The sequence below is a fragment of the Elephantulus edwardii genome, unplaced genomic scaffold (assembly GCF_000299155.1).
Source record: "Elephantulus edwardii isolate Elephantulus edwardi_28Jun2011 unplaced genomic scaffold, EleEdw1.0 scaffold00026, whole genome shotgun sequence".
Taxonomy (NCBI): domain Eukaryota; kingdom Metazoa; phylum Chordata; class Mammalia; order Macroscelidea; family Macroscelididae; genus Elephantulus; species Elephantulus edwardii.
Window position 1 is genome coordinate 17,672,581 of NW_006399776.1, and position 27,759 is coordinate 17,700,339.

General features: G+C 38.4%; 1 protein-coding gene and 2 pseudogenes across 1 annotated transcript; 1 reads left to right on the forward strand and 2 right to left on the reverse strand.

Annotated features, from left to right (window-relative positions):
* Nucleotides 1-1,399: 1,399 nt before the first annotated feature.
* LOC102848078 lies at nt 1,400-1,759 on the reverse strand (annotated as a pseudogene).
* Nucleotides 1,760-15,527: 13,768 nt separating this feature from the next.
* On the reverse strand, nt 15,528-16,681 carry LOC102858973 (annotated as a pseudogene).
* Nucleotides 16,682-25,439: 8,758 nt separating this feature from the next.
* On the forward strand, nt 25,440-26,390 carry LOC102848475 (olfactory receptor 4F3/4F16/4F29-like). Its single transcript, XM_006883234.1, has one exon. It carries the CDS (start codon nt 25,440-25,442, stop codon nt 26,388-26,390), a length of 951 nt encoding a protein of 316 aa, XP_006883296.1.
* Nucleotides 26,391-27,759: the final 1,369 nt, after the last annotated feature.

The following is a 27,759-nucleotide window of genomic DNA, read 5'->3' on the forward strand; positions in this document are numbered from 1 at the left end:
CCCTAAAATATAATACTTTTAAACTATTCTCTCCCCCATAGACTTCAATGCCGTAAACATATTTCATCCAGTTTTTCTCAGCCTTACCCCCACCTCGATGCCAGCCTCATTCTACAACAATAGCACCATATAGCATTTGTCCCGTTGTGACTGAGATACCTCGCTCAGCATAATGTCCTCCAGGATCACCCGTTTTGAATAATATTGCATGAGTTCCTTGTTTTTCAATGCAGCATAGTATTCCATTGTGCGAATATACCTCAGCTTCTCTACCCATTCATTAGTTGATGGGCATTTAGGTTGTTTCCAACTCCTTGCTATATAAACAACATTCTTTTTTTTTTTTGCCAACAAAAAGGACTTTTTCAATTCTTTTTTTTATCATATCAAACTGTATAACAAATCATGTATTGTTGAATAAACACAAAAGATTCAACAAACACCCCAACCCTCACAGCAAACTAAAGGTCACATTATTTCAGCAAAATTGCAAACAAGCAAGAAGTATGGGTCATGCCACTGCCAGATGGCAACAAAAAGCTGAGAATGGCCATCGAGAAGCAACAATTCTTCACTGAAGGACATCAAGCAAACAATGAGACTGTGTAGCTAATACAGATCTCAAAAGAGTTCACAGAGGGCAACCATACTAATGCATGAGTCTAATACATATTTGAAAAGCAAAAATCTGAGAATAATGAAGTCATCTTCCCATGGTTTTCATTTGTCACTACAAGTAAAGGCTCATAATCACAAACATTTAACTGCAAATTCACCAATCATCTTACTTTTTCATTTTATACTGGTTTATAACCTTTTTAAAATCTAGCCGGTAATTACTCATCAGAAACAAATAGTAGGGGGAAAATCTATGGCCACAGTACTAGGATGAAATGAAGATTACGGCATTAATTTTTGTATGGAAAAAAAGGGGCAAAACCAATCTAGTGAATGCAGTCCCACTTATGGGCAGGTCCTGAGCCGATGGTAGGGGCCCTGGGCTGAAGCAGGCAAGGACTCTAATTCCTTTGCCTTTTGTGCAGCAACTCAACACGTTCCTTTTGACTTTATTAATGTCTAATATCACAAATTTCAGGTTTTTCAAAGCTGTGAGATGAATCAGTGGGGGAGAAGGCACTTGAGGGCAAGACCTCCAGAGGAAAACCGAAAATGGACAGGTAATATTTCAGGAAGGAAAAAAACCTCAGTAACCAACAAAAAGCCCTGGCAAGTCATCTATCCTAAAGCAAGATGGTCCGTTGTCTATGGGGCCAATTTCAGCCTAAGGTTAAGGCCTGCAAAAAGCACTTGAAGTACTACTCAAGAAAAAAGAACATCGTGTGGAGGTGACTCTGACTTTTGCAAAGGCACTTGGTCTGGCGTGTTTCCACGCCAATGCCTAGGTGACAACATAAGGCCAGGGGTAGGGTGCGCGGGGGTCCCCTCTGACAGCACGTGCCAGCAGGGCCCCCATCACGCCGCCGATCTGCTGCTGGAAGACGTCGATGGAGTCGTTGTCCTCCATCTCCAAGGAGGCGGGCGTGTCGGTCTCGTTCACCGGCTGCCCGTTATACCTGAAGTGCAGGTGGTTCACGGCCAAGCCATAGTGGGAACAGTAGGCATGCATGAGCTTGCCCAGTGGTGCGGTCTTCTTCATCTTGACCAGGATGACGCCGCCTATCTGCCCGACCACCCTCAGGTTGATGACATCATTGCTGCCGGCCCGGGCCTCCTCCTTCTTGGGCTTGCTTTCGGCCATGGCTGCGCGCAACCGGAGCTGCGAGCTGCACACACGCGGGCGGGAAAAGGTGAGGGCGAAGCTCTCAGGTGACTGGACGCCGCCTGGCTGCTGGTGACGACGCCCTCCCTCGGCTGGGTCTTCGCCTCCCACTCGGGCCTCGAGCTCAAGGCCGCCGGCAACTTCGCTCCGGGAGCCTTGCAGCTCACAGGCCGGCCGAGAGCTGTGTTTCAGCTCTTTTCTCCTCAGAAGCCTTCTGACGGAAGGCAAAGCTGTAACTTTATCTCCTCTGGCTCCGCCCTGGACTCTCTCAGGGAAGCCTGCTTCTGCCTCCCTCTGGCCTCCTCCTCTTGCTGTTGGCTCCTCTTCCACAAGTTTCCTCCTCTTCCAGAAGTTTCCTCCTCCTCTTGCTGTTTCCTCCTCTTCCACAAGTTTCCTCCTCTTCCACAAGTTTCCTCCTCTTCCAGAAGCTTCTTCCAGACGCTTCCTCCTGTTCTGGATACTTCCTCCTCTTTCTGGTGCCTCGCCTGAACCCCCCATAAACAACATTCTTAATGTAGCCTGCAAATAACCTCTCAGAACCTTCCCTTGATGGGACACATTTGGGAAACTAAAACAACCAATTTTCTAAATGTTTATTGTTGTTCTGTGTTCGTGTCTCCTGGGCTTTGGCATTGAAATGTTACTGTTGGATAACTGCCCTGATTTTGATTTTCTTTCCCAAAGAATTAAGCCATTAATAAGGGAGGTCTGGTGGTCTAGTGGCAAGAAGCTGCTCTGCAATCCCGAAGGAATGGTGTTTGAGGCACCAACTGCTCTATGGGTAAAGGATGAGCAATCTCCTCCCGTGCAATTAACTGCCTCTGAAAACCCACTAGAGGGTCAGCTTTAGGTTGATTCAGACTCTACGGTACCCAACAACAACAGAGGATAATTGGAAGACCACATCACTGAGGTACAGCATTTTTAATGGCTCTTCAGAGAGCTGCTGCTTGGTGTTTTAGTTCTAGAAACTTTAAAGGCCATCATGTCTGACTTGCCAAGAGGAAGGGAAGAGAAGTCACTCACTCTTCCAGGACAGGTTAGGAGTGGAAACGACGCCAGCTATTGGGGTTATGGGGTTTATGTAGCTACTCCTCTTTCTCCTGAGGTAGGTTTTATGCAAACAGGTGAGTGGTGTTTGGACCAATGGAATGATGTTGCTGGAGGTTCCCACTTTGGTCTGTGGATGAAGTCACTGAGTATCCTGTCCTTAAAATGTTAACTAGATTGCTTTGAGGATGAACTTTACTGCACTTGCCAGCTGTCTGAGGCATTGGTGGCTTCCTTACATTATTAAAAACTTGTGCTAGGCAGATAACAAATTCTTCCTTGCTAAAAGCAAAGAGTATTTGAAGCATTTTTTGATAAACATAAAAGACTATAGCTTATGGTTTGGATTACACTGCAACATAAAAAACAAAACAAAACCCACAACCAAACAAAATAACTCAAACTCATTGCAGCCGACTTGGAATCAACTCATAGCTGACCTTCTAGTAAGTTTTGTTGTTGTTCTGTGCTGTTGAGTCAACTGTGACACATAGCGGCTCTACGTACAATAGCTCTGAATCCCGCCCTATCCTGAACCAATTTCAGTCTCCAACACACTTACTCTCATTACCCCAGTCACTGTGTCAATTGACCTTATGTAGGGCCTCTCTTGCACTTACCCTCCACTCTTTCAAACATGATTTTTTTTCCAAGGACTGGTCCCTTCTGGCAACATTCCCAAAGTATGTGAGACTGAGCTTCAAAATCTTTGTCTCAAAGGAGTAAATTGGCTTCACCCTCTACAGGACAGATCTATTCTCTTGGCAGTCCATGGTATGTTCTATACTCTTGTCCAGCACCACAACTCCAAGGCATCAATTCTTCTTCTGTCATCCTTAGTCATTGTAAATCACATGGGAGGAGATTGCCCATTGTTCTCCTGCAGAACCACTGATGGATTCAATTATCAGAGAATAACTTTTGGAAGGCCGCTATGCTCACCATTGTACCACCAACGTGGTACATAAAGAACCACTTTCTTTTTTTTTAAAAAAAATTTTTTCTACTAGTTTATTCACACAATTCTAATACATTGATTTCAAGAACAAATTCTTTCAATTTTCCTCATCCTTCCACTCAACAAAGAGCACCACTTTCGGATTAGCAGTACAACGCCCTGCATCTTACACCCAGAGCTCCTAGAGAATCTCAGTCACCTAACAATCTTTTCTTTCCTGAAGCTTTCTTTGTCCTTTCAGATTTTATCACTGTTTGTCTTTTGTGTGGCTCCTTTAATACCTTTGTTTTAAATATTTTAAAGTATTTTATTAGTCTGAATTCTTTGAGGGAGAGTCATTTTTGTCAAGGATTTATTAAAATTTTACTCTACTTTCTCTCATTCCTCATAATCATCATGTATAGAAGAGCTTCCTACAATAGAAACTTAGTGGTTGTGAATAGGATTTGAACTCATATGATCTCTCTCTTTTCTTCATGCTGTATTCAATGGTTGTGGTGTTTATTGTTGGTTGTGGGTTTGCTGTTCAAAATGGCTCTCCTAGCCATCAACTCTGATTCAGACAGATGAGTAAGTGGGATCATACAAATAGGATGTTAGTCTATCCACAAGTGTATTGGCTAGTATCACCGATTCATAAGGTTTAAATGCAGTAGTTTTAGCAGCAGAAATCGAAAATCTCAACAAAACAAGGAAGCAGCAGCAGTATGTGTCTTTTGGGGTCAAATATTCCTGCACCACTCAGCCTGGGGCATACAGGAGCAGCAGCCTCAGCAGAGAATTATTGACCAACATGAGACGGTGCCTGAGGTCTTTAGCAAAGTTTGCTGGAGTGTGGTTGTTGTTGTTATGTGCCATTGAGTTGCTTGTGACTCATAGCGACCCTATGTACAAGTGGTCTAAACACTCTTCTATCCTGTACCAACCTAGCCATCTCAAATGCACTTATTCCCACCACTCCAGTCACAGAATTGATCCATCTCATCGAAGGTCTTCCTCTCCTTTGCTGCCCCTCCATGTGAATATTCCACAACTGGCAGGACTAAGGGAACTTTGTGACATTGACCTAATCTCTGAGGCTAAAGCTCAAAGGGCTTGTGACCATGCCTGAGAAGCTATCTGGACTGTGGGATTGTATCCTGCTGCCAACCAGAATTATAGCCTGTTAACTTCCTAATTGCATTCGGCAAATCAGCTCTCATGGACCTCTCCAAATTACTGAGGAACAGTGGTGTCAGTTTGAAGACTAAGGTGTGCCTGATTCAGGCCATCGTCTTTTAAATCACTTGCTAGGCATCTGAGATCCGGACAGTGAATAAGGATGACAGAAGAAGAACTGACTGATTGCACCACAAGGAGGGGATAAGATCAATGAATGTGACCTTCTAAATATCAAGTCACTGTGTAAATAAAAACAACTTTTTCTAATAAGGTGAAAATAAAGCCTACAGACCATGGGGAAACATTGGGCACTACCATCTCAGACAAGGGTCTCATAGTGGACATTGACAGAATACTACAGTTTCTACAAGAAAAAGATTGGCAGCCCAATTAAAAAATTGGCAAAAGACATGAAAGACTCTTTACAAAGAAAGGCATTCAAATGGCCTAGAGACACAAGAAGAAACACATAAAATCACTGGAAACCACGGAGATGCAAATCAAAACCACAATGAGACCATTTCATTCCAGTAGCAGTTGCAAAGTTTAACAGGACAGCAAACAATAAATGTTGGAGAGGATGTGGACAGTTTGGAACTCTCATACACTATTAGTGGGATTGTAAAATGGCATAGCCACTTAGGAAGGTAGGTTGGCTTTGCCTAAAAAAGATGAACATAGAAGTACCATATGACCCAACTATTGTACTGCTAGGAGTATACCCCAAGCAAATTAGAACTGAGACATGAATGGAGATATGTACACAGCATTATTCACAACAGCAAGAAAATAGAAACAGTCCAAATGCCTATAAACAAATGAATGGATTGAGAAATTGTGATACACTCACACAATGAAATATTATGCAGCATGAAGGGAAAATGATATAGTAAAATACAATAGAGCATAGCAGAGTTTAGAGAGCATTATACTGAGTGAACTAACTCTATCTCATAAGCACAAATACGGAATAAATATTTTATTGTAAAAATAGGATAGCTGAGCAAGATGAGTGTAATCATTCAAAAGGGGAAGTGAAAGGAGGAAGGGACAGAAGAAGAGGAATGGTGGAAATCATTAGGATAGCAGAGGTTAGTGGGCAGGTTAGGGGATGAAGGAATAGGTAAGACTCAGTGGGAAATTGAAAAGATGGGGTAATGATAAGTATAGATCAATAATAATTATTTAAAATAGAATGTATATTAATGATTATATGAAACAATATAAAAGAAAGACTATATAAAACAATTTAGATGAATGAAACACAATGCATATTAATATGTTTGCAAACCCCCAAAAATATTTGTTGTTGTTGTTATGTGTCAACAAGTCACTTGTGACTCATAGTGACCCTATGTACAATAGCCCTGAAACCTACTCTATCCTGTGCCAACCTTATTTTCTCTGACACACCTACCCCCATTACCCTAGTCACTGAATCAGTCCATTTCATCAAGGGTCTTTCTTTCTTGTGCTGTTCCTTACCCTCCCAAGCATGATATATCTCTGCAAGGACTGGTCCCTCCTTACAACATGCCCAAAGTATGCCAGATGAAGCTTCAGAATCCTTGCTTCCAGGGAGCAGCCTGGTTTCATCTAGGATGAACCTAGATTTCCTCTCTAGGATGAACCTGTTTGTTCTCCTGGCAATCCAGGGTATATTCAATACTCTTCTCCAGCACCACAGCGCAAAGGCATCAATTCTCTATTATCCCTAGTCATTGTCCAGTTTTGTGATGCATAACAAGTAATTGTTAAGACCATGGCCTGGATCAGGCACACCTTAGTCTCCAGACTGACATCACTGCTCTTCAGTACTCTAGAGAGGTCGTTAACAGTATACTTTCCCAATTCGATTTGTCTTTTAATTTCCCAGCTGCTGGTACCAAGAGTGTTGATTGTGGAGGTAAGCAAATTAAAGCTATAAACAATTTCAATCTCTTCACTGTCTATCATGATGCTGTCAATTGGCCCAGTGGTGAGAATCTCTGTTTTCTTGATGTTGAGTTTTAATCCATATTGAAGACTATAGTCCTTGATCTTCTTCAGCAAGGGCTTCAGGTCTTCCTTAGTTTCAGCAAGCAGGGTTGTGCCATCTGCATAATAAAGACTGATGATGAGTCTCATCCAGTCCTGATGACACATTCCTAGTCATAGAGCCCAGCATCCTAGATGATCTGTTCTGCATATAGATTGAAAAGCTATACACCCAGTCCAATTTTGAACTGTGCAAAAACTGAGTCAGGAAATAAAAAGGACTGGACTTGATCAGCATTTCTTAAGCTGAAGAAACTGAAAAACACATTCAAGGCTTGAGTTGCAAGACTTAAGGATGCTTTGGGCAGAATATTAAACAATACAGAAAGCATTAAAAAAAGACATAGGGAGTATACAGAGTCAATGTACCAAAAGAAATTGGCTGACACAGAAGAATTTAATGAAACAATGTATGAGCAAGAAGAGCCTTTGGTGGTGAAGGAAGAAGTTCAAGCTGCTCTGTAAGAATTGGCAAAAAACAAGGCCCAAGAATTGACAGCATATTAATTGACATATTTCAACAAACAGATGCTGCCCTGAATGTGCTCACTAAGTTGTGCCAAGAAATCTGGAGGACTGCCACCTGGCCAACTAAATTGAGAGATCTGTATTTGTTCCCATTCAAAAGAAAGATGACCTTAAAGAGTGCAGAAATTATCAAACAATATCACTAATATCACATGCAAGCTGAAAATTATCCAAAAATGACTGGAGCAACACATCAACAGAGAATTGCCAGATGAGCCGTCTGAGTTTAGAAGAGGCTGTGGTACTAGGGATATTATCGTTAATGTCAGGTGATCTTGGCTGAAAGAATAGGCTACCAAAGGAATGTCTGTCTGTGTTTCATTGACTATGCAAAGGCATTTGACTGTGTGGATCACAACAAACTGTGGTTGACTGTGAGAAGAATGGGAATCCCAGAACACTTGATTGTGCTTTTGTGAAACCTATACTTGAACCAGGAGGCAGTGGTCAGAACAGAGCAAGGAAACATTGGATAGACTTCACTAGTGTCTAGAAATTTTCTTGAACAGAGAATATGTCCCAAATGACAAATCCCACTCCTGACAATTTTTTTTTTTTAATGGTAGTGAGATTCCACCTTTTTGGCTTGCTTTCTTTTTACCTTTTGTGAGATAAAAAGTACTGATGTTCACATCCTAGGGAAACTTCTCTAACATTAGGGATTAGAGCTGTGATGGCATGAAGCAGTATTGCATTCCATCCTTAATCCTTTTATAACTAGTTGGGTTTTCAGCTCATGGGGTTTATTACATAGCTTCCACACTATCTAATTACATACTTGTATTTTGAGGTTTGCAATTCAATCCATAACTGATAGATCAAGATATAAAGTCAAGGTAAAGAGGACAAGAGAATTTCATATTTTTGGTGGAATTTTATCCTAGTTATTTTATCTGTCAAATCTCAAAGATACTTCATTTTCCTTTTGCACTCTGTCCAAAATACATGTATCTAGAAGTCAAATACTCAAGTAGGTATGTTTGTGTTTCTAATATGCAATAAAATATAATTAACATATATTTTGATGATGTTTAGAATGCAATCTTTGTCTTCAAGACTTTATGTAGAAAAAGAAACTAAAAAAAGCTTATTTACTCTTGAGAGATCCCTTCCCCTAAGTGATTATTAACTGTCTCCTCCTAAGTTGTATTGGGAAAATCAACTCTATTTCATGAGGCTAATCCCAGAAGAAACTGAAATCATACTGACCTTCCCTGTTCTATTTGATAACACTTTTTACTACCCTTTGTGGTGTTAAACAGCTTTCTGTTTTCAACTCTAGGAGAATTCAGATGCTTCCATACGCTAGAGATGATTTCTCAGAAGATTCTGCTATTTCAGATCTGCTGCAGATCAGGTGAGTGAGATATCAGAACAGACCTTATCAGGTCATTATATTTTTCTCAGATATTTTTTGGTGACTAAATCACAGTTTGAAATTACCAATCACTGGGTACAGGTGAAGGAGATCCTTACAGAAAAGCTTGACAGATTAATTGAATCAATAGGGCTTGAAAAAGACTCTGCAAGGAACCCACTTTCACCTTTTTCCCAACAGAAACAGGAAGGTAGCAAGTATTCAAGGGCATTGACTTTGATGTGGGAGAGGAAGACATGAGTGAAAAAATAGGTACACAGAGTATAAATAACATTAGGATGCATATGAGGTACTTAGATGTAGCTCCTCTTAAGATTTAGTTTAAGGAACCCTGGTGGTACAGTAACTTATGACAAGTTGTTAACCTGAAGATTTATGGTATTTACTCACTAGCTGCTCTTCTGAAGAAACATAAGGCAGTTTGTTCACTTCCCTAAGGAGTTATACCTTGGGAACCCTGGGTGGCAGTTGTGCTCTATTCAGTGGAATCATTATTCGACTCAATGCTGGTGGATTTGGTCTTTGGATACATTTTGTAATCAGTTTCTGTGTTTCCCCATTCAGTCCAGAGTTGATAGTGGTATTTCATCTTGGCTGTGGAAGACAACCTCTACCAAGTTAATATCTTTTTCATTGCTGTGGAGTCAGAATTCACAGTTGAACCTCCTCCATTGGGTTTCTGAGTCTGTATCATCCGGGAAGGGATGACCCCTTTTGATACTATGAGTCACTGGTGAATTTGAGCTGCCAGAGAGGTGCTGGGTTTTGAATTAAAATGCAGCTCCTTACTATGTCACAAGAGCTTCTGCATCAAGTAAATAAAATGCAATCCAGGCAGTGTTTGCAAAAAATAAAACAACTGAAAAACAGGCACTGCATGTCCTTCTCTATCCTGACACTGATAATTTAACTGGTTATTACTATATATCTCTGAGGAAAATAAATATGAAGTGATTGCTGAGAACAATTAATTATTCCCTTTATTTTACTGAATTGGACCCTGATTTTCCTGAAATATTCAAAGAACATTAATAATTGTGTTATGGTTTTTGGTCATTTGTATATCTGCTAAATTAATTTAAAAACCCTTTCTCAACTTTCATTATTTTTCAAACATTGTGTTGGATTCTGGAGATAAAAGAGAAAAGGCTGCTTTTTCTTTCTCTAGCCTGAAGAACTGGACTGTAAAAAAAAAAGAAAAAAAAGCAAGCTGTATCTAAAAGACTGATGGGGCAAAGTATTTAAGTGAAGGGAATGGTTTGAAATAAAGGAGAAAAAGAGAGTACATAGATGATGAAGGGACAGATTTGATTAAAGATAAGACGAATTAGAAATGGGAGAACATAGAATGAAAAAACGTTGAATACCATGATTGTTCTTTAGTCAATAAAAATAATTGATGATTGAGAAAAGCATAACCAGTGCTTTTCTTTTTCTTTTAATGTTAACCAGTTAAAGAATGGATTGAAGTGGACAGAAACTGAGATCTCAGAGAACTTAGAATTTTTTAAGACCCTCCTGTTTCCCATTGCTGGTTGATTAGTCCTCAGAATCATCTTGAAACTATAATCTAGTGGTTCATTCTCTGATATTTCTTATTTCTCTGTCTTTTCCTACTCCCTGGATCTCACCTTATTCTGGCCAGATTCTAGATAAACTATGAAAAATTTATATTTTTTTCTAAAAATTCAAACTTTAGGATAACAGATGATCTTTTCCTGACTTCTTGTTACTATTTATTTACTTGATGACTTGTTGAGATAGATAAAATGACAGTAACAGCCAGAATTAATTTTATATGTCTGCTTGAAAGTCCAAGATAAAATTCATGCAGTTTATTGACAGTTGAACCACTAAAATCAGACTAGTTGTTATTTATAATTTAGTTGTAATTCATCTCTCACTGGCCTGATAATCTTCTTTTCACTATAATAACAAACACTGTATAGCACAAGAAAACAGAAAATAGCATATTAAAATCATGCTGCTAAAACCTCTCTATCTTCATGTAAGATATCTAGTAAATTAAGGTATTTCCTTCCTGAATTCATGTTTGGTGTTTGGTTTTTTTTTTGTTTTTTAAATTTTATTTTATTAATTTTAATGAACATTTACAGAGATTTTAGATTTCCATTCATTCATTGCTGCATTTTTCTCCCTGCCCACCCCTCCCCTCCAGTTCACGCTTCTCTTTGAAAAGTAAAATTCCTTCATTGGTATACAATTCCTCCCTTCCCTCCTTCCCCCAATACACTCCCCTATGCAACCTTTGTTCTGGACTCTTGTCATAGCCATAATACCCAATCATATATTGCTTTTAAACTGTTCTCTCCCTCATCTGTTTCAGTGCAGTATACATTATATATCCCATCTTTCTCAGTCTCCCCCCAACCCCTATGTCAGTCCCATCCAACAACAGTGGTATTATGCAGTATTTGTCCTTTTGTGACTGATATATTTCAGCATAACGTCCTCCAGGGTCACTCATTTTGAATACTATTGCATAAGTTCTTTGTTTTTCAATGCAGCGTAGTATTCCATTGTGTGAATATTCCACAGCTTCTTTATCCATTCGCTTGTTGATGGCACTTAAGTTGTTTCCAACTCTTTGCTATTGTGAACAAAGCCATGATAAACATGGGTGAGCATATATCTGCCTGGGTGGCAATTATGGTTTCTTTGGGGTATATTCCCAGTAGAGGAATTGCTGGGATAAATGGTATTCCTATTTCCTACTTTTTGAGAAAGTGCCATACAACCTTCTGTAGTGGTTTCACCATTTTACACTCCCACCAGCAGTGAATAAGGGTTCCAGTTTCTCTGCAACCTTGCATTTGTTGTTTGCTGATTGAATTCATGTTTTTAAACTTAAAATTAAATGAGGTTGAAGCAAAATATTTTGCAAGTAGATATTGTTACTTACAATTTTTTAAGTGGAGGTTTAAAAATCATATTGGTTTTTCATACTATCATTCAGAAACATTTTTAACATTAATTACCATTGATTAGAATCATTAATTGCAATGTCTAATGAACTCCTTACAGTTTATTCCTTTACCTCTCACTCAAGCTATCAATCTATTAATTTTTCTCCTTGTTTCTTCCTTTTTGATGTCTGTTAGCCCTCCAGAATTGATTCTTTGTCCTTAGCATTTTATAATTGTGATATTATGCCATGATCATATTTTTTCATTGATAAATTCTATAAAATATTTAAATAAAAATAATATCAATCCTACACAGACTTTTTCAGAAAAGATATAAAGGAAAACATTTATAATTTTTTATAAGGTTGATATTCCATGTATAGGAAACATTATAAGAAAACTATAAATTAATATCCTTCATGAAACTAAATAGAAACATTTTAAATAAAATTTTAACAAACAAAATCAATAATACAGAAAAAATATTATACCACAATAGATTGATATTTCAATTTGAAACAAATCTTGCATCACTGGTGTAAACAACATGTAATTGGTTTAACATTTGAAAAATCAACTGATGATCTCTACACTTTTGTTAGATATTCTTTACTCCTGATAACCTATATACAATGGAACAAGCATGGTATCTTTTAAAATTTTGGAAATTTATTAGTACTTATTTATTAAAATAATATCAGTTTGAGGACTAAGGTGTGTCTGATTCAGGCCATGTTCTTTCCGACTACTTGCTATGCATCCAAGAGTTGGACAGTGAATAAGGCTGATAGAAAAATAATTGATGCCTTTAAGAGCACTGAATATCCTTGGATGGCCAAGAGAATGAACAGATATGTCTTGGAGAGGATGCAGCTGGAGTGCTCTTTGGAGGCAAGAATGATGAGTTTTGCCTCACATACTTTGGGCATGTTACTAGGAGGTGCTATTCCTTGGAGAAGGACATAATGCTTGGAAGAGTGGAAGGTCAGCAAAGGACAGGAAGACCTTCAGATAGGTGGATTGATACTATGACTGTTGCAATGGGCTCTTGTGTGTCATTAAGTGTGAGGTTGGCATAGGATAGAGCAGGTTTCAGATCTTTTGTTCATAGGGTTGCTATGAGTCGTGCTCAACTTGATGGCACCTAACAACAACAACAACAACAACAACAACAACAACAACAACAACAACAATTTCTTAGAATATTGTTTCTGTCTTATTTTATATCTTCTCCTCTAGAGCTCCAGTTATTCTGATTTTTAATTTATTTTTTGTGTTTTCTAACTCTATCTCTGTTATATTTGGAAGCAGGAGTGGCACCCATTTCATAAATAACATGCCTCCAGAAACCTTATGAACATTGATAAATGTCGGTAGTTGTAGAGAGGTCTCAAGCCTTTTGTTCATACAGTTGCTATGAATCGTGCTCGACTCGAAGGCAGTCTACAGCAACACAACATTGAAATAAACAAATTCTGTCTTTATGTCTTCTGCGATGTCAATTTTCTCTACTTCTTGTGCTCTAAGTATTATTTTCAAATTCTAGACATTTTATTTAGTTAATTTTTGAACATACTTTTCCAGTCATTATAGTTTCTTTCTCTCTTCTCATATTTCATAATTTTACCTTTGACTCATTAAACATAATTTGTCTGATCATTCCAATATCTTAAGACTTTGAAGCTTTGTTTCTGTGTACACTCTCATTTCTACTTGTATTTTCTATAGTTCTGAGTGTTTTCAGATTTAAAAAAAATTTAGGTTCAGTTTTATATTTAATTTAGTGTTTCATTCACTTATTTTTTTCCTTTAACCTTTAGTTATAGAAATTCTTTTAGACTTTTAATAATTAATAATTTATATGCAATTTTCTATACAAGTTCCCTGCAGCACAAGGACGGTGTATTTCTTTCCAGTTCACCCTACTGAAAGTAAAACCTTTTGGAGCTCCAGATGTATTGCAGGAGACTTTCCCATTAGACTCCTACTTTAACTGAACTCTGGAGTTTTGTTCCTGATCTTTGCATCCTGCTGGGCTCTAAACATTTAGCCTCATATTCAACTTGTTTTCCCTAAATCTGAAATGACAAGAGCTCACTCAATGACCTACTAATTATCTGAATTCTTTTGCTCATTTTTTCAACCGAATGCTTTTAACCTGCCTGTTAGTTACTGCTATGATTGCTAAGACAAAAATAACTTTTGTTCAGAATCTTTCATTTTCTAGGGAATGTTGGTATATACATATCTATTCTGCTGTATTGCCAGAAGTGAAAGTTTCCTCTTCTACTAAATTCTATTTATTGTTATTGTTATTGCTGAAAGTATACAATGGAAAACGTACACCAACTCAACAGTTTCTAAGTGTACATTTTAGTGACATTGATTACATTTTTTAAAATTGTTTAACAATTCTTACCTTCCTTTTCTGATTTTTTTCTTCACTCATTAATATTAGTATATAGCTCCCTAGGTTACTAAGAATAGATTTAAAGCTTTGAACACTAACGATTGAAGATCAAATGACTTATGTGATGACATCAAGGATCTTATCCATGAAGAGAGCAAAAGGTCACTACAAAGATAGAAGAGAAAGAAAAAAAAAACCACCCCAAAATGCATGTCAGAAGAGATCCTGAAATTGCATTAGAGCATCAAGAAGCCAAAACAAAGGGAAGAGATGTTGAAGTAAAACATTTGAACAGAAGAGTTCAAAGGACAGCTTGAAATGACAAAGCAAATATTAGAATAGGATATATAGAGAACTGCAATAGGAAAATAAAGAGAGAAGAACTCACTTGGCATTTCTCAAGCTGAAAAAATTGAAAAAATAAATTCAAGCCTTGAATTGGAATATTAGAGATGTTATGGGCAAAATCCTCCCCCACCCCAAACTTTTAAATTTAGTATTCTGTAGTTGTTTAATACACATTTAAAGGGTCTTATAGGGGGGAAGGAAAGGGGAGGTTCTTGCAGATTCCCCAGGAAATGTCAGAAAGGTAATATATGCCCAGCATTATCCATGTGCTTTTTGGGTTTTACTGAATGAATAGCACTTTCCTTGTGTAAGCATCTGATCTCAGATTTTCATGCTGAGAACATGGAGATTTCGGTTTTAAGACACCCTGAAATCTTAGAGTAGAAAAACCAATCACCATTCTATTATTCATTGGCTTGTTTATAAGCGGAACGATTCATCTGGCTGGTTTACCCAATGCGGACAGAGAGCAGGGTGGAGCTCCTGGTTAAAACAAGTTTGCCTCCGGAAACCCTATGAACCTGGAGAGAGGATGAGAGGCACCCAAACGTTGAGGACTCTCCTTCATAGGGTCTCTATGAGTCGCCTGTGACTCAACACTTAATAACAATAATAGATGTTTATGAAAGATCTTAGTGTTGCTTGCCTAATTTACTGGGATTAGTCAAACAGTGGCTTTCAGGGACAAAGTGAATTACAACACAGGTACACAAGACAGGTCTTACACATTTACTATTTGCTTGTTGAAAGCAAAGTCATATAAGGAAATAAAATTAAACATCTTTACTGCTTTTCCTCACAAGAACATAAAAATTATAGAGGAGAACTTAACAGGAAATTTTAAAAAGTAACACAATTTTCCCTTTCAATAGTCCTTGGGTAGTTATGACAGAATAGCTTCCACATTTTGTTTGTTTCATTGAACAAGGATTTTGGTCCAAAGTTTTGTTTTAGTATCTGCTTCTGCCTCCTGCTCTATTAGATTGGCTTCCTCCTCGGCCATCACCTCTTGGTGCTCCACAGCTTGAACTGCTGTAGGAATCATGTGGAGCAGGGTACCCCCTTTCCATAGAAGGAAGAAGCCCTCCTTTTGGTCTGGCAACCTGATCATGGTCACTTAAGCAGAGATCACTGTGCCTGCTTGAGTAACCACCTTGACTTCCACAGTATCTGGCATGTGAGCTGCTGTAATCATTATAGCGACTGCTTCCACCATAACGGACAGGCACTCGTGTATGTGAAGCACTATGTGAGTTACCACGACTCTCACAGGAATCTCTGTAGGAGCCTTCACTGGGATATATGAATAATCACAATCACAACCATACCCATCTCTATCACTATAGCCTCTGGATGGATAGTCATTGCGAGGACTGGAATGACAATAGTCAGGAAATGTATAACCTCTCGGTGGTGGTGCATAATATTTTGTGTCTTGAGAACTTGAGTAATCTCTGCTTGAAAAACTATCTTAAGTAAAAGAACAATCGTCTTTGGGGGGGGGACAAATAAGCATCTCTACAAGAAGGCAAAGGGTCCTTTCTTGGTGGACCTCCATAACTGTCTCTTTCACATGGTACAGGTGTTCTTCCATCATCCTACTGCTGCTTTGAACTGGTCCTGAAAGGGCTGATCTTTTAGGAGGAGGCCCTCCGTTTTGTGGTGGTGGTCCTATCTCACTGACAGTGGTCCTGGGGAAGAACTCATGTTAAAATTAATAGAATAGTTGCCATCATCATTGCAATCCCCACATGAAGAGGCAAGGGTGTCCCCTGATTCCTCCACTTCTTCCTCAAAGACCTCTTGGAGGATCTCTGTTTCTTAGAGGTGGAGGGGTGCACACATACTACTTTAAAATATTGGTTTAGTGGTTTGTTCCACCTTGATGACCTTTTAATCTATTAGATGGGACTTTCCATTCATATCACTGGCTGCATCTTTGGCATACACCAGGCTTTAAGAAGGTGACAAAAGCAAATACTCTTGATTTATTGGCCTCACAGTCTTTCATTAAGAACATTTCTACCATTCATCCATATTTGCTAAATACTGCTTCCAGGGCTTTCTCATTTGTTTGTGTTTTGAGCCCTTCCATGAACAGCTTCCCTGGGTGATCATTTTCCCCCAGGAGTGTGCATTGCAGACCAACCATTCCAAACTCCTTGAGCTCACTGATTTATGCTTCCTTTGGTGAGACTCCACTTGAGGGCCCGCCCTGGGCTGAGGTTGAGAAGAATTCGCTTGCATTACTGTGATGAGGCTCTGAGAAAAATCTTGAATGACTCTGGAAGCATCAAAAGAAGATGGAGGGAATACACAAAATTACTATATCAGAAAGGATTGGATGACACTGAAGCATTTCAGAAAGTACCATATGCCCAAAAGTCAATGGCAAATGAAAGAAGTTCAGGCTGCACTGAAGGCATTGGCAAAAAAATAATGCCCCAGGTATTGATGGGCTACAAACTGACATGTTTCGCCTAACAGATGCAGCTCTAGACGCAATCCCTAGACTATGCCAAGGAATTTGGAGGACAACTGCCTGGCCAAATGACTAGAAGAGATCCATATTTGTTCCAATTATCAAGAAAAGTGATCCAACAGAGTATGGAAATTATAAAAAAATAATATCACATACAAGCAAAATACTGCTAAATATCATTAAAAAAATGACTAGAACAGTACATAAACTGATAACTTCCAGACATTCAAGCTGATTTAGAAGAGTCCGTGATGCCACTGCTCATGTCAGATGGTTCCTGACTGAAAGTAAAGAAAACCACAAGAATATCATTTGTGCTTTATTGACTATGTGAACACATTTGACTTTGTGGATCATAACAAATCATGGCTAACACCAAGAAGAATGGAATCCTAGACTATTATTAGTGTTCATACAAAACTTATACCTAGATCAAGAGGCTCTTGTGTAAACAGAACAAAGGAACAATACATGTTTTGAAATGAAGAAAAGTGACCATCAGGGTTATTTCCTTTATCCATACCTTTTCAATCTGTATGCTGAGAAGATTATTTGAGAAGATGGACTTTATGAAAAAGAATGTGGCATCAAGATTGAAGAAAGACTCATCAATAACTTTTATTACGCAGATGATATATCCTTGCTTGCTGAAAGTGGGGAGGACTTGAAGTTCTTGCTGCAGAAGACAAAAGGCTGTAGCTTTTAATATGGATTGCATCTCAATGTTAAGAAAACAGAAATTCTCACCACTGGACCAATAGATAACATCCTGATAGGTGAAGAAAATAGAGAAACTAAAAACAACTTCATCTTCCTTGGATCTACAATCAACACGCTTGGTACCAGGTGTCAGATGATTAAGAAATGTATTGCACTGGGAAAGACTGCATTCAGGGACCTCTCCAAATTACTGAGAAGCAAGGATGTCAGTTTGAGGACTAAGGTGCGCCTATTTCAAGCTGTGGTCTTTTCAATCACTTGCTATGTATCTGAAAGCTGGACAATGAATAAGGATGTCAGAAGAAGAATTGACATCTTTGAGCTGTGGTATTGGAGAAGGGTGCTGAATATCCCACAAACTGCCAAAGAATAGATGTGTCTTGGAGAAGGTAGAGCCAGAGTACTTCTTGGAAGCAAATAAAACTTGTCTCATATATTTTGGGTAAATTGCTAGAAGAAGCTATTCCTTGGAGAAGGTCATCATGCTTGGCTGGGTAGAGTGAAAGCAAAAGAGAGGAAGACCGTCAACTGGGTGGATTGACACAGTGAGTACAACAATAGATCAGAGATTTTGAGGATAGGACAGGGCTCAGTTTTGCTGTCCACAGGGTGGTTCTGAATCATACTCTACTCTTCAATTCCTAACAACAAGTTTTGTCTATGATCTTTAAATACTGTTGTCAGTATTATCCTATATAAAGAGCATAATTCTTGAGGCTGATTAACTCAATTAGAGTTAAACTATTTGACCTTAGGATCTTTAAAGATTCAACAGTTTCAGGGAATGAATAGCATTTTATGGCTCTAGAAAATATATAGTACATCCGAGTTTGATATTCTGTTCTTTATTTTATTCCTTTTGATAGAGTCTTCATTGGAAACCTAATTTTGATCTCATGGCAGAGAAGAGTTGCTGTTCACAGAAGGAATTAGACACATTCATTTTTTTTTCAGTTCTTGATTTCCTCCATTTTTCTGTTAGTTGCTCCAGGTGAATAAAGACTATTGTTGCCTTGCATGAATGCTTAACAAACTTTTAAGACCTTAGATACTACCCAAAAATCTAGGAAGTAGAACAGAAGCACTAAACACATTATTGGAGCCTATACCTAGATGTCCTGTGAAACCATGATTGTAAACTTCCAAACCAAAGAATCAAGTCCTATAGGGTGTTTGATTATACATAACAATCTTTTTATTTTTTCTTTATCACACAGCTTTTTTTGTCAATTCACCTTTTAAAAAACTTATTTACAGCAATTAAAATAATTGTGCAAGCTTACCATTAGTCAATGCAATACTTTCACAATAATTAACTTTCAATTAAAAAGACTAGGAGGCTGTTGTGCAAACAGAGCGGGGGAACACCCCATGGTTTAAAATGGAGAAGGGAGTGCATCAGCGTATATTCTTTCTCCATACCTATTCAGTCTGTATGGTGAGCAAATATCTAAGAAGCTGTACTCTATGAAGAGGAACGTGACATCAGGATTGGTGGGAGACTCATCAATAACCTGCGTATTCAGATGACACAACTCTTAACCAGGTGGGTTGACATGGTGACTGCTGCAATGGGCTCTTGTGTATCAGGAAGTGTGAGGATGGTGCAGGACAGAAGAGCATTCAGATCTTTTGTTCATAGTGTTGTTATGAGTCATACTCGACTCAACGGCACCTAACAACAATAACAACAACAACAACATCTTTGAATTTTTCCTCTTCCTCTTATTTTTTGGCTCTCTTTCCTCTTGACCTTGTTTTTGTTGTCATTATGTATCATTTATCTAACTTGTTAACCACTAATGATAGTTGTTCTTTATAGTCTTCTTATTTTTAAAAATGTAAGTGAGGCCATACAATAGTTATTCATTTGTTACTGACTGGCTTACTTAACACACTTTCTTCCAGGTATATATCCATAATATTCTTTGTATCAGTTGTACTGACTGAGTTTGTATTCCATTGTGTATACATACACATATTTTAGTTGTTTATTTTTTGATGAGCATTTAGGTCATTTCTACCTTTAGGCAATTATGAAGAGTGTTTCAAAGAACATTGTCTATAAATTTGACTATGAAGAATTTTTTGGCTTATACCTAGTAATGAAGTTACTGGATCATATGATAATCCACCAGCTACTCCCAGAAAAAAAATATAGACAGTGTCCTCTCCTCTGGTAAAGATTTAAAGACTTGGAAAATTCATGGAGGCTTGTTATGAGTTGAAATGAACTACAGCGCAGGAGATTTGCTTTTTTTCCTTATCTTTTCTTTATGGTAATTCTATTTGTAGTATTTTTGAGTGACTGCCATACTATTTTCTACAGTGACTGTACAATTTTTGCACTGCTATGGACTATATTATCAGTTCTATGGGAACTATACCACCGGTCTTTTGAACTCCACTGCCAAACTCCCTTAACCATCTTAGTGGGAGTGAAATGATACCTCATTGTGGTTTTATTTTTTATATCTCTGATAGCTAGTGATGCTGAGAATCTTTTCATGTGTCTAGTTGCTATTTGAATGATCTCTTTGCCCATTTCATGTTTCAGTTATTTGTCTTTTTATATTTAAATTGTTGAAGATTCAGATATATTCTTATTCTGGTGGCTTAAGTGGTAAGGAGTTCAGCTGCCAATCAAAAGGCAGGTGGTTCAATTTCATCAGCTGCTCCATGGGAGAAAGATGGGCAATCTCTCCCCGTGTAATTTACTGTCACTGAAAACCTATTGGTTCTGACTTAATGAAACACAACAATAATAATAAAAATATCACCTTTTTTTCTTTTGTTTTCAGCCTTTTTTTTTTTTTCAATTTGGGACTGCTTGCAATTCCATATAAAATTGAAGCTTGGCTTTTCTACTATAAAAAAGGCCATTGTAATTTTCATGAAGATTATGTTGAAGCTATAGATTATTTTGGGTAGTTTTGCATTTTAACAATGTTCTAATCTATGAACATGAAACATCTTTCCATTTATTTAAGTCTCATTTAATCTTTTTATAGCAGTGTTTTATAGTTTTCATCATGTAAGTCCTTCACATCCTTGGTTAGATTTATTCCTAGGAATTTGTTTCCCTAGATGTTATTGTATTGAGAACTATTTTTCTAATTTCCCTTTCAAATTCCTCAATGATTGTATATGAAAATTCAAATGATTTTGTTTGTTGATCTTGTACCTTGTATTGTCACTGAATTCTTTGATCAGTTTTGGAAGTTTTTGTGTAGACTCTTTGAAATTTTCTATGTATAGGATCAGATTGTCCACAAGTAGAGACTATTTTACTCCTTCTTTGGCCTAGACATTAGAGGCCTGCACCTCTTTGGTAATTCAAATCCAGCAACCCTCCAGGGAAGAAAGATAGGCAATCTCTTCCCAGTGATTTACAATCTCAGAAATTCAATAGGGTTTCATTTACGAGTTGGTTCTGACTCAACAGCAATGGTATTCTAGCCTGGTTGTCTTTTGGTTATTTTTTTTCTTGTCTTTCTTTTTTGGCTAAGACCTCTAATTGAATAAAAGTTGTGAGAGAAGCCACTTTCGTTTTATTCCTGATTTCAAGGGGAAAGTCGCCTGTCTTCATTAAGTATAAAGTTGGCTTTAACTTTTCACGTATGCCCTGAATCATAAAAAGGAATTTATCTTCCAGTCTCCTCTACTTCAGGAACACCGCTTTATATTTTTATCTCTCTCTCATCATTATCATGAATTGAGTTGTATCTTCTCCAAACTAGGCTGGGCCAACATTCCCAGTGCTGTGTGGTTATACATTTTGTGACAGTATGTAACTATCTTCCATTTAATGTATTGTATAGTCTAACCTCTGTATATCAATGAGGCAGAATTAAGGTTGGGTGTATCTAAAGTCAGAGAGGCATTGAAGAGAATCTGTCACAATTCATATTCATACTCAAGAGTCATTCTTCTTCAAATCACATATTCAAGTCACATACTTACTTGCATCACACGTTTTGTTTCTTATCATAAGAGATTGGAAGCAGGAGTGACATTCACTTCCTAAACAACATGCCTCTGAAAATTCTATGAACTTTGATAAATGACAAGTTATAGAAAGGCTTTAGGCCTTTTGTTCATAGGATCACTATGAGTCGTGTTCTACATGATGGCAATCAACAACAACAGTATATGAGATAAAAGGAGAGAGATGTAAGAAATGAGGAGTGGATCTGACTACCGCCAAGTAAAAAGATCAGAAGGAACGGTGTCCTTTGGACTCAGTTCTAGTCTGCACTGAGAACAGTTTAGACCCAGGGAAAGATTGATGCCAAGACACATGGTGACCTCTATAGAATGCTGAGTCCTTAGATGTTGAAAGAAGAAAAAAAACAAAACACCTTCCTTCAGAACTAACAGAGAAGAAAAACTTTTCTTAAAGTTGAAGTTTTGAATAAACTTCTATTTAGCTTCCTCAACTGTGAGAAAATGAATATGTTCATTAAAGCCATTGACTTATGGAATTTCTATTACAGCAGTACCAGAGCACTAAAAAGCATCACCTAATAATATTCAGAACAGAAAGGAGCGCTGGTAGCCTAATGATAATAAACTGCTGCAGTCTCAAAGGCACATGGTTCAAATCCATCAGCTGCTTTGCAGCAATCTCCTCCTGTCTGATAAATTGCCTCTGAAAATCTGCTAGAGGGTCAGCTATGGGTTCAGTTCTGACTCAATGGTACACAACTCAGAACGGAAGTAGTATAAATGCAGTTATGGACTGTTGTTCTCAAAACCATCACAATTATGTTTTATTCAGGATTACTAGAAATGTATAACTCTAAACACTTTTTAAAAGGTTTGATAGACTTGTTAAGATAAAACATCACCTTATAGAAATATGAAATTTTAAAGAATGAAAGTAGGTCTTTCTAATAATACAGAAAAGTAGAATGTACATTTGATGAAAGAAAAGAAATATAAGAATAAAATAAAGTGACACATTTCACTGAGGGAGCTCTGGTGGCCTAGTGGCAAGAAGCTGCACTGTAGTCCCAAAGGCATGCAGTTCAAGTCCACCAGCAAGCTTTTCCTGTGTGATTAACTGCCTCTGAAAACCTGCTGGAGGATCACTTATGAGTCAGTTGCTACTCTATGGTACACAACAACAACAACAACAACAAGAACAACTTAATCCTTTATTTCTCAATGCTTCTATCCCTTGACTCATTTAACCAAGCAATGAGACATCTAATACCACTGCTTGGTTGTTTTTTAACGCAAAAAACATGATAAACACAAATACTTTTATACTGTTAAAGAGTTATTGTAGAATGCCTGGGAAATTCTGGATGTACATTTGTTAGCAAACAATCTATGTGCTGTTTTTTTTAAATTAAATTTCAACAGTTATGTTAATTTGAGTACTCCAGCATACTACCTAAAAAGTTAGATAATCGTCCTATTCTTTAGGAATTCTTTCAATTCTCCCTCTATCATCCCTACTCATTGGCCACTTCTCTGATTGCTCTTGACTCAAAATAAATTCATAGTTGACAGTCCAGTGGATTTTTGGCGCCTATAAATTGCATGGGAGGAGATTCCCTATCTTTACCCCTGAAAGCCAGTAGTGAATTTGAACTGTCAGAGAGTTGCCACTTTAGGGACTATAGCACAACTCAATTTTGACTATGCCACCACAAGTCATATACTATTTAGTACCTTCATTTTCCTTTCACTATACAGCTCCACTGATATTCTGACTTGAAATAATTCTCATAACAGAATACATTCCATTGTGAAATTTTACACAGAGTTAGTAATAACAAGAGAATTTGATGGATGGTAGAATGAGATTAGGACCATAAGTTTATGGCCTTAGTCAAATCAATTTAACTACCAGTATGGCCATTTTTTGACTGAATGAAAAGTGATAACAGAGAATGAAAAAAAATTGTGTATTTTTTTAATTGAGAAACTTCATTTTTTAAAGCTATATTTTCATGAATTTCCTTTCTTGTATGTTTCTGATTAGGGTGAGCTTCAAAATACGTGCTTTATTTCACCCCCCACCCCCAAATAAGACTGCAGTCTTTAGTATGGATTGAGGCTCAATGTCAAGAAGACAAAGATTCTCACCACTCGGCCAATTGGCAGCATCAGGATGGATGGTGAAGAGATTGAGATTGTTAACAACTGTAGTTTGTTTGGCTCTACAGTCAACACTCTTGGTACCAGCAACCAGGAAATTAAAAGACATATTGCAATGGGAAAGTCTACTGTTAGGGACCTCTCCAAAGTACTGAAGAGAATGGTGTCACTCTTGAGACTATGGTTCACCTGATACAGGCCATGGTCTTTGTAGTCACTTGCTATGCATCAAAGACCTGGACAATGACTGGGGAGGACAAAAGGAGAATTGATACCTCTGAGTTGTGAGCTGTGGTATTGGAGGAAAGTATTAAATATACTATAGACTGGTAAGAAAATGAACAGCTTTATTCTGGAGAGGGTTAAACCAGGCTGCTCCTTGGAGGCAAGGACTCTGAAGCTTCATCTGACATACTTTGGACATGTTTCAAGGAGGGACCAGTCCTTGGAGAAGGACGTCATGCTTGGGAAGGTGGAGGGACAGTGCAGGAGAGGAAGACCCTCTATGAGGTGGATTGATTCAGTGACTGGAGTAATGGGGGTAGGTGTGTCTGAGACAGTGAGATTGGCAGGATAGGGCAGGTTTTAGGGCTGTTGGACATGGGGCCGCTATGAGTCGCAGGCGACTAGATGGCACCTAACAGCTAACAACAATGTTCATTTAAATAATGCACATGCGTATAACTTATATAATGCACATAGGAAACGAACATGTAAGAGAATTATTTAGTTTGTAAAAATGGTTTAGATTATATGCATACCACTTCTGAAGTATTTGGAGAACAGGAGGGAGGAAGCAGTCATTTTTGTAGCTTACAAGTGCTGTTTATCTGATAGACCATTACATTGGGGAAAAGGCAGTAAAGAGCCTATAACTGCCTCATCTTTATTGGGAGTCTCTTTTAACTTCTTTGACTCCTAGATTGTGTGTATCTCTATCTATCTATCTATCTATCTATCTATCTATCTATCTATCTATCTATCTATCTATCTATCATCTATCTATCTATCATTTCTGGTGAAAAGTCCCAAATTCTGCAATAGAGACGCACTATGAAGGGATATTTGAGTGACTTAGTCTGTAGTGATTGAAATTACTAAATAAAAGGCTGCATGACATGGTTTGATTCTACCAGAGTCCTTTGATTCTCCAAGGGAGAAAGACGATTCACAGTCTAAGAAACACAATGGAGGTCACTGAGTCAGAACTGGCTTGATGGCAGGATGTCTGATTTGTTTTTGTATCAAGAGGCAATGAGAAGCTGTGTCAATTTCAGTCTGTCTTTATAGACTCTAGCTCTTTCTAGTAAGTTCCAGTTTATTCCTCTTTCCCCCTACCCCCCTTTGCTGTTTTCTTGATCACTTGTCCTGTGTGTTACATCATCTGATAAAAATACTTTTGATGATTTTATTAGGTCAATTTTTTGCAGCAAATTCCTTTATAAATTATCACTTGAAAGTCTTGATTTTTCAATGTAACCTTTCCTGATAGAGCTATAAGTCCAATTTCTTATCTCTTCTCTTCTTTCAGGTAAATTTCAAGTCCAAAATGACCAAGACCCTGAAGGAAGGAAATCATTCAGCGGTGTCTGAATTTTTGCTGGTGGGACTCACCAGTTCCTTGGAAATACAACTTGTTCTCTTTCTCATTTTCTCTGCATTCTATGCAGCAGGTATTTTAGGGAACCTGCTCATTGTGCTCACAGTGATAACTGATTCCCACTTGCACTCCCCCATGTATTTCTTACTGGCCAACCTCTCCTTCATTGACATGTGGCTTTCATCCAGTGTAGCTCCAAAGATGATTGCTGATCTTTTCAGGGAGCAGAAAGTAATCTCTTTCGAGGGCTGTATTGCTCAGATGTTCTTCATTCATCTTATTGGAGGAACTGAGATGGTCCTGCTCATAGTCATGGCCCTTGACAGATATGTTGCTATATGCAGACCTCTCCACTACCTGACCATCATGAACTTCAGGACTTGTATTTCCCTCTTAGTGACTGCCTGGACCATTGGAATCATCCACTCATTGATCCAACTAGTATTTGTTGTAAATTTGTCATTCTGTGGCGCCAATGAATTGGACAGCTTTTACTGTGATCTTCCTCGGTTTATCAGACTTGCCTGTGCAGACACCTACAGATTGGAGTTCATTGTCACTGCCAACAGTGGGCTCATCTCCCTGGGCACTTTTTTCATTCTGATCATCTCCTACATCTTCATCTTGGTCACTGTTTGGCACCATTCTTCAGGTGGCTTGTCGAAGGCCCTCTCTACACTGTCAGCACATGTTGCTGTGGTAATCTTATTTTTTGGTCCTTGCATCTTTGCATATCTGTGGCCATTTCTCACAGTGTCAGTGGACAAATTCCTTGCCATTTTTGATGTAATTATCACCCCATTTCTAAACCCTATGATCTACACTTTTAGGAATAAAGAGATGAAGGTGGCAATGCGGAGACTCTTAAGCCAGGCCTTGAGTTTTAGGAATCAGTTTTAAGTGATAGTGATATCAAGAAAGACCAACCTCTCTGACATTCCCTGCTCACTGTGTATATATTTGTATGTGGTGGCTTCTGCCTGTATCTTGTCCTTCTAGATAAAGAAGATCTTACATTGGCCTGATAGAGCTCTTTTCCTGCTCTTGATTGTGAAGAGGGTCATCTGTGCCAGATTGATTGTTTTTGTTGTTGTTATGTGCTGTTGAGTCGCTTTCACAGCCCTAAACTCTGCTCTGTCCTGTGCCAATTGCACTGTCTCTGACACTCCCATCCTGATTACCCCAGTCATTGACTCAATCCATCTCACAGAGGGCCTTCCCCTCCTGCGCTGTCCCTCCACCCTACCAAGCATGATGCCCTTCTCCAAGAACCGGTCTCTCCTTACCACATGTCTAAAGTATGTTAGACGGAGCCTCAGAATCCTTGCTTCCAAGGAGTCGCACGCACAGTTTAACCCTTTCCAGGATGAATCTGTTTGTTTTCCTAGCAGTCCATGGTACTCTCAGTATTCTTCTCTGGCACCATAGCTCAAAGGCATCAATTCTTCTTCTATCCTCCTTGGTCATTGTCCAACTCACTGATGCATAAGAAGTGATGGCAAAGACCATGGCCTGTATCAGATGCATCTTAGTCTCCAGAGAGACACCATTGCTCTTTGGTACTTTGGAGAGGTCCCTAACAGTAGACTTTCCCATGGCAATATGTCTTCTAATTTCCTGGCTACTGGTGCCAAGAGTGTTGACTGTGGAGCCAAGCAAACTAATGCTATGAACAATCTCGATCTCTTCACCATCCATCCTGATGCTGCCAATTGGCCGAGTGGTGAGAATCTTTGTCTTCTTGACATTGAACCTCAGTCCATATTGCAGGCTGCAGTTCTTGACCCTCTGCAGGAAGTGCTTCAGGTCCTATTCAGTTTCAGCAAGCAGGGTTGTGTCATCTGCATAACGCAGATTGTTGATAGATCTTCCTCTAATCTTGACCCCACATTTCTCCTCATAGAGCCCAGCCTCCTGGATAATCTGTTCTGCATACAGGTTGGAAAGGTATGGAGATAGGGTACAACCCTGGCATACGCCCTTCCCAATTTTGAACCATGCATGTTCCCTTGCTCTCTTCTGACAACTGCCTCCTGGTCCAAGTATTGACATACTAGGCATTGGCCAGATTGATTAGTTATTTTTTTAAAAATTTTATTAGTTTTAATGAACATTTATAGAGATTTGGGGTTTTCATTCATTCATTGTTGCACTGTTTTCTCTACCCTCCTCCCCAGTTCGTTCTTCTTCCCATCCCCCAAATGTCTGTTTTAGTTGTCCAATTGCCACAGTGCTTGTCAAAGCCAGTTCTGATTAATCTCCTTTGTCA

Excerpts from the sequence above, each read along its gene's own strand:
- LOC102848475 (XM_006883234.1), top strand. The coding sequence starts at position 25,440 with ATGACCAAGACCCTGAAGGAAGGAAATCATTCAGCGGTGTCTGAATTT.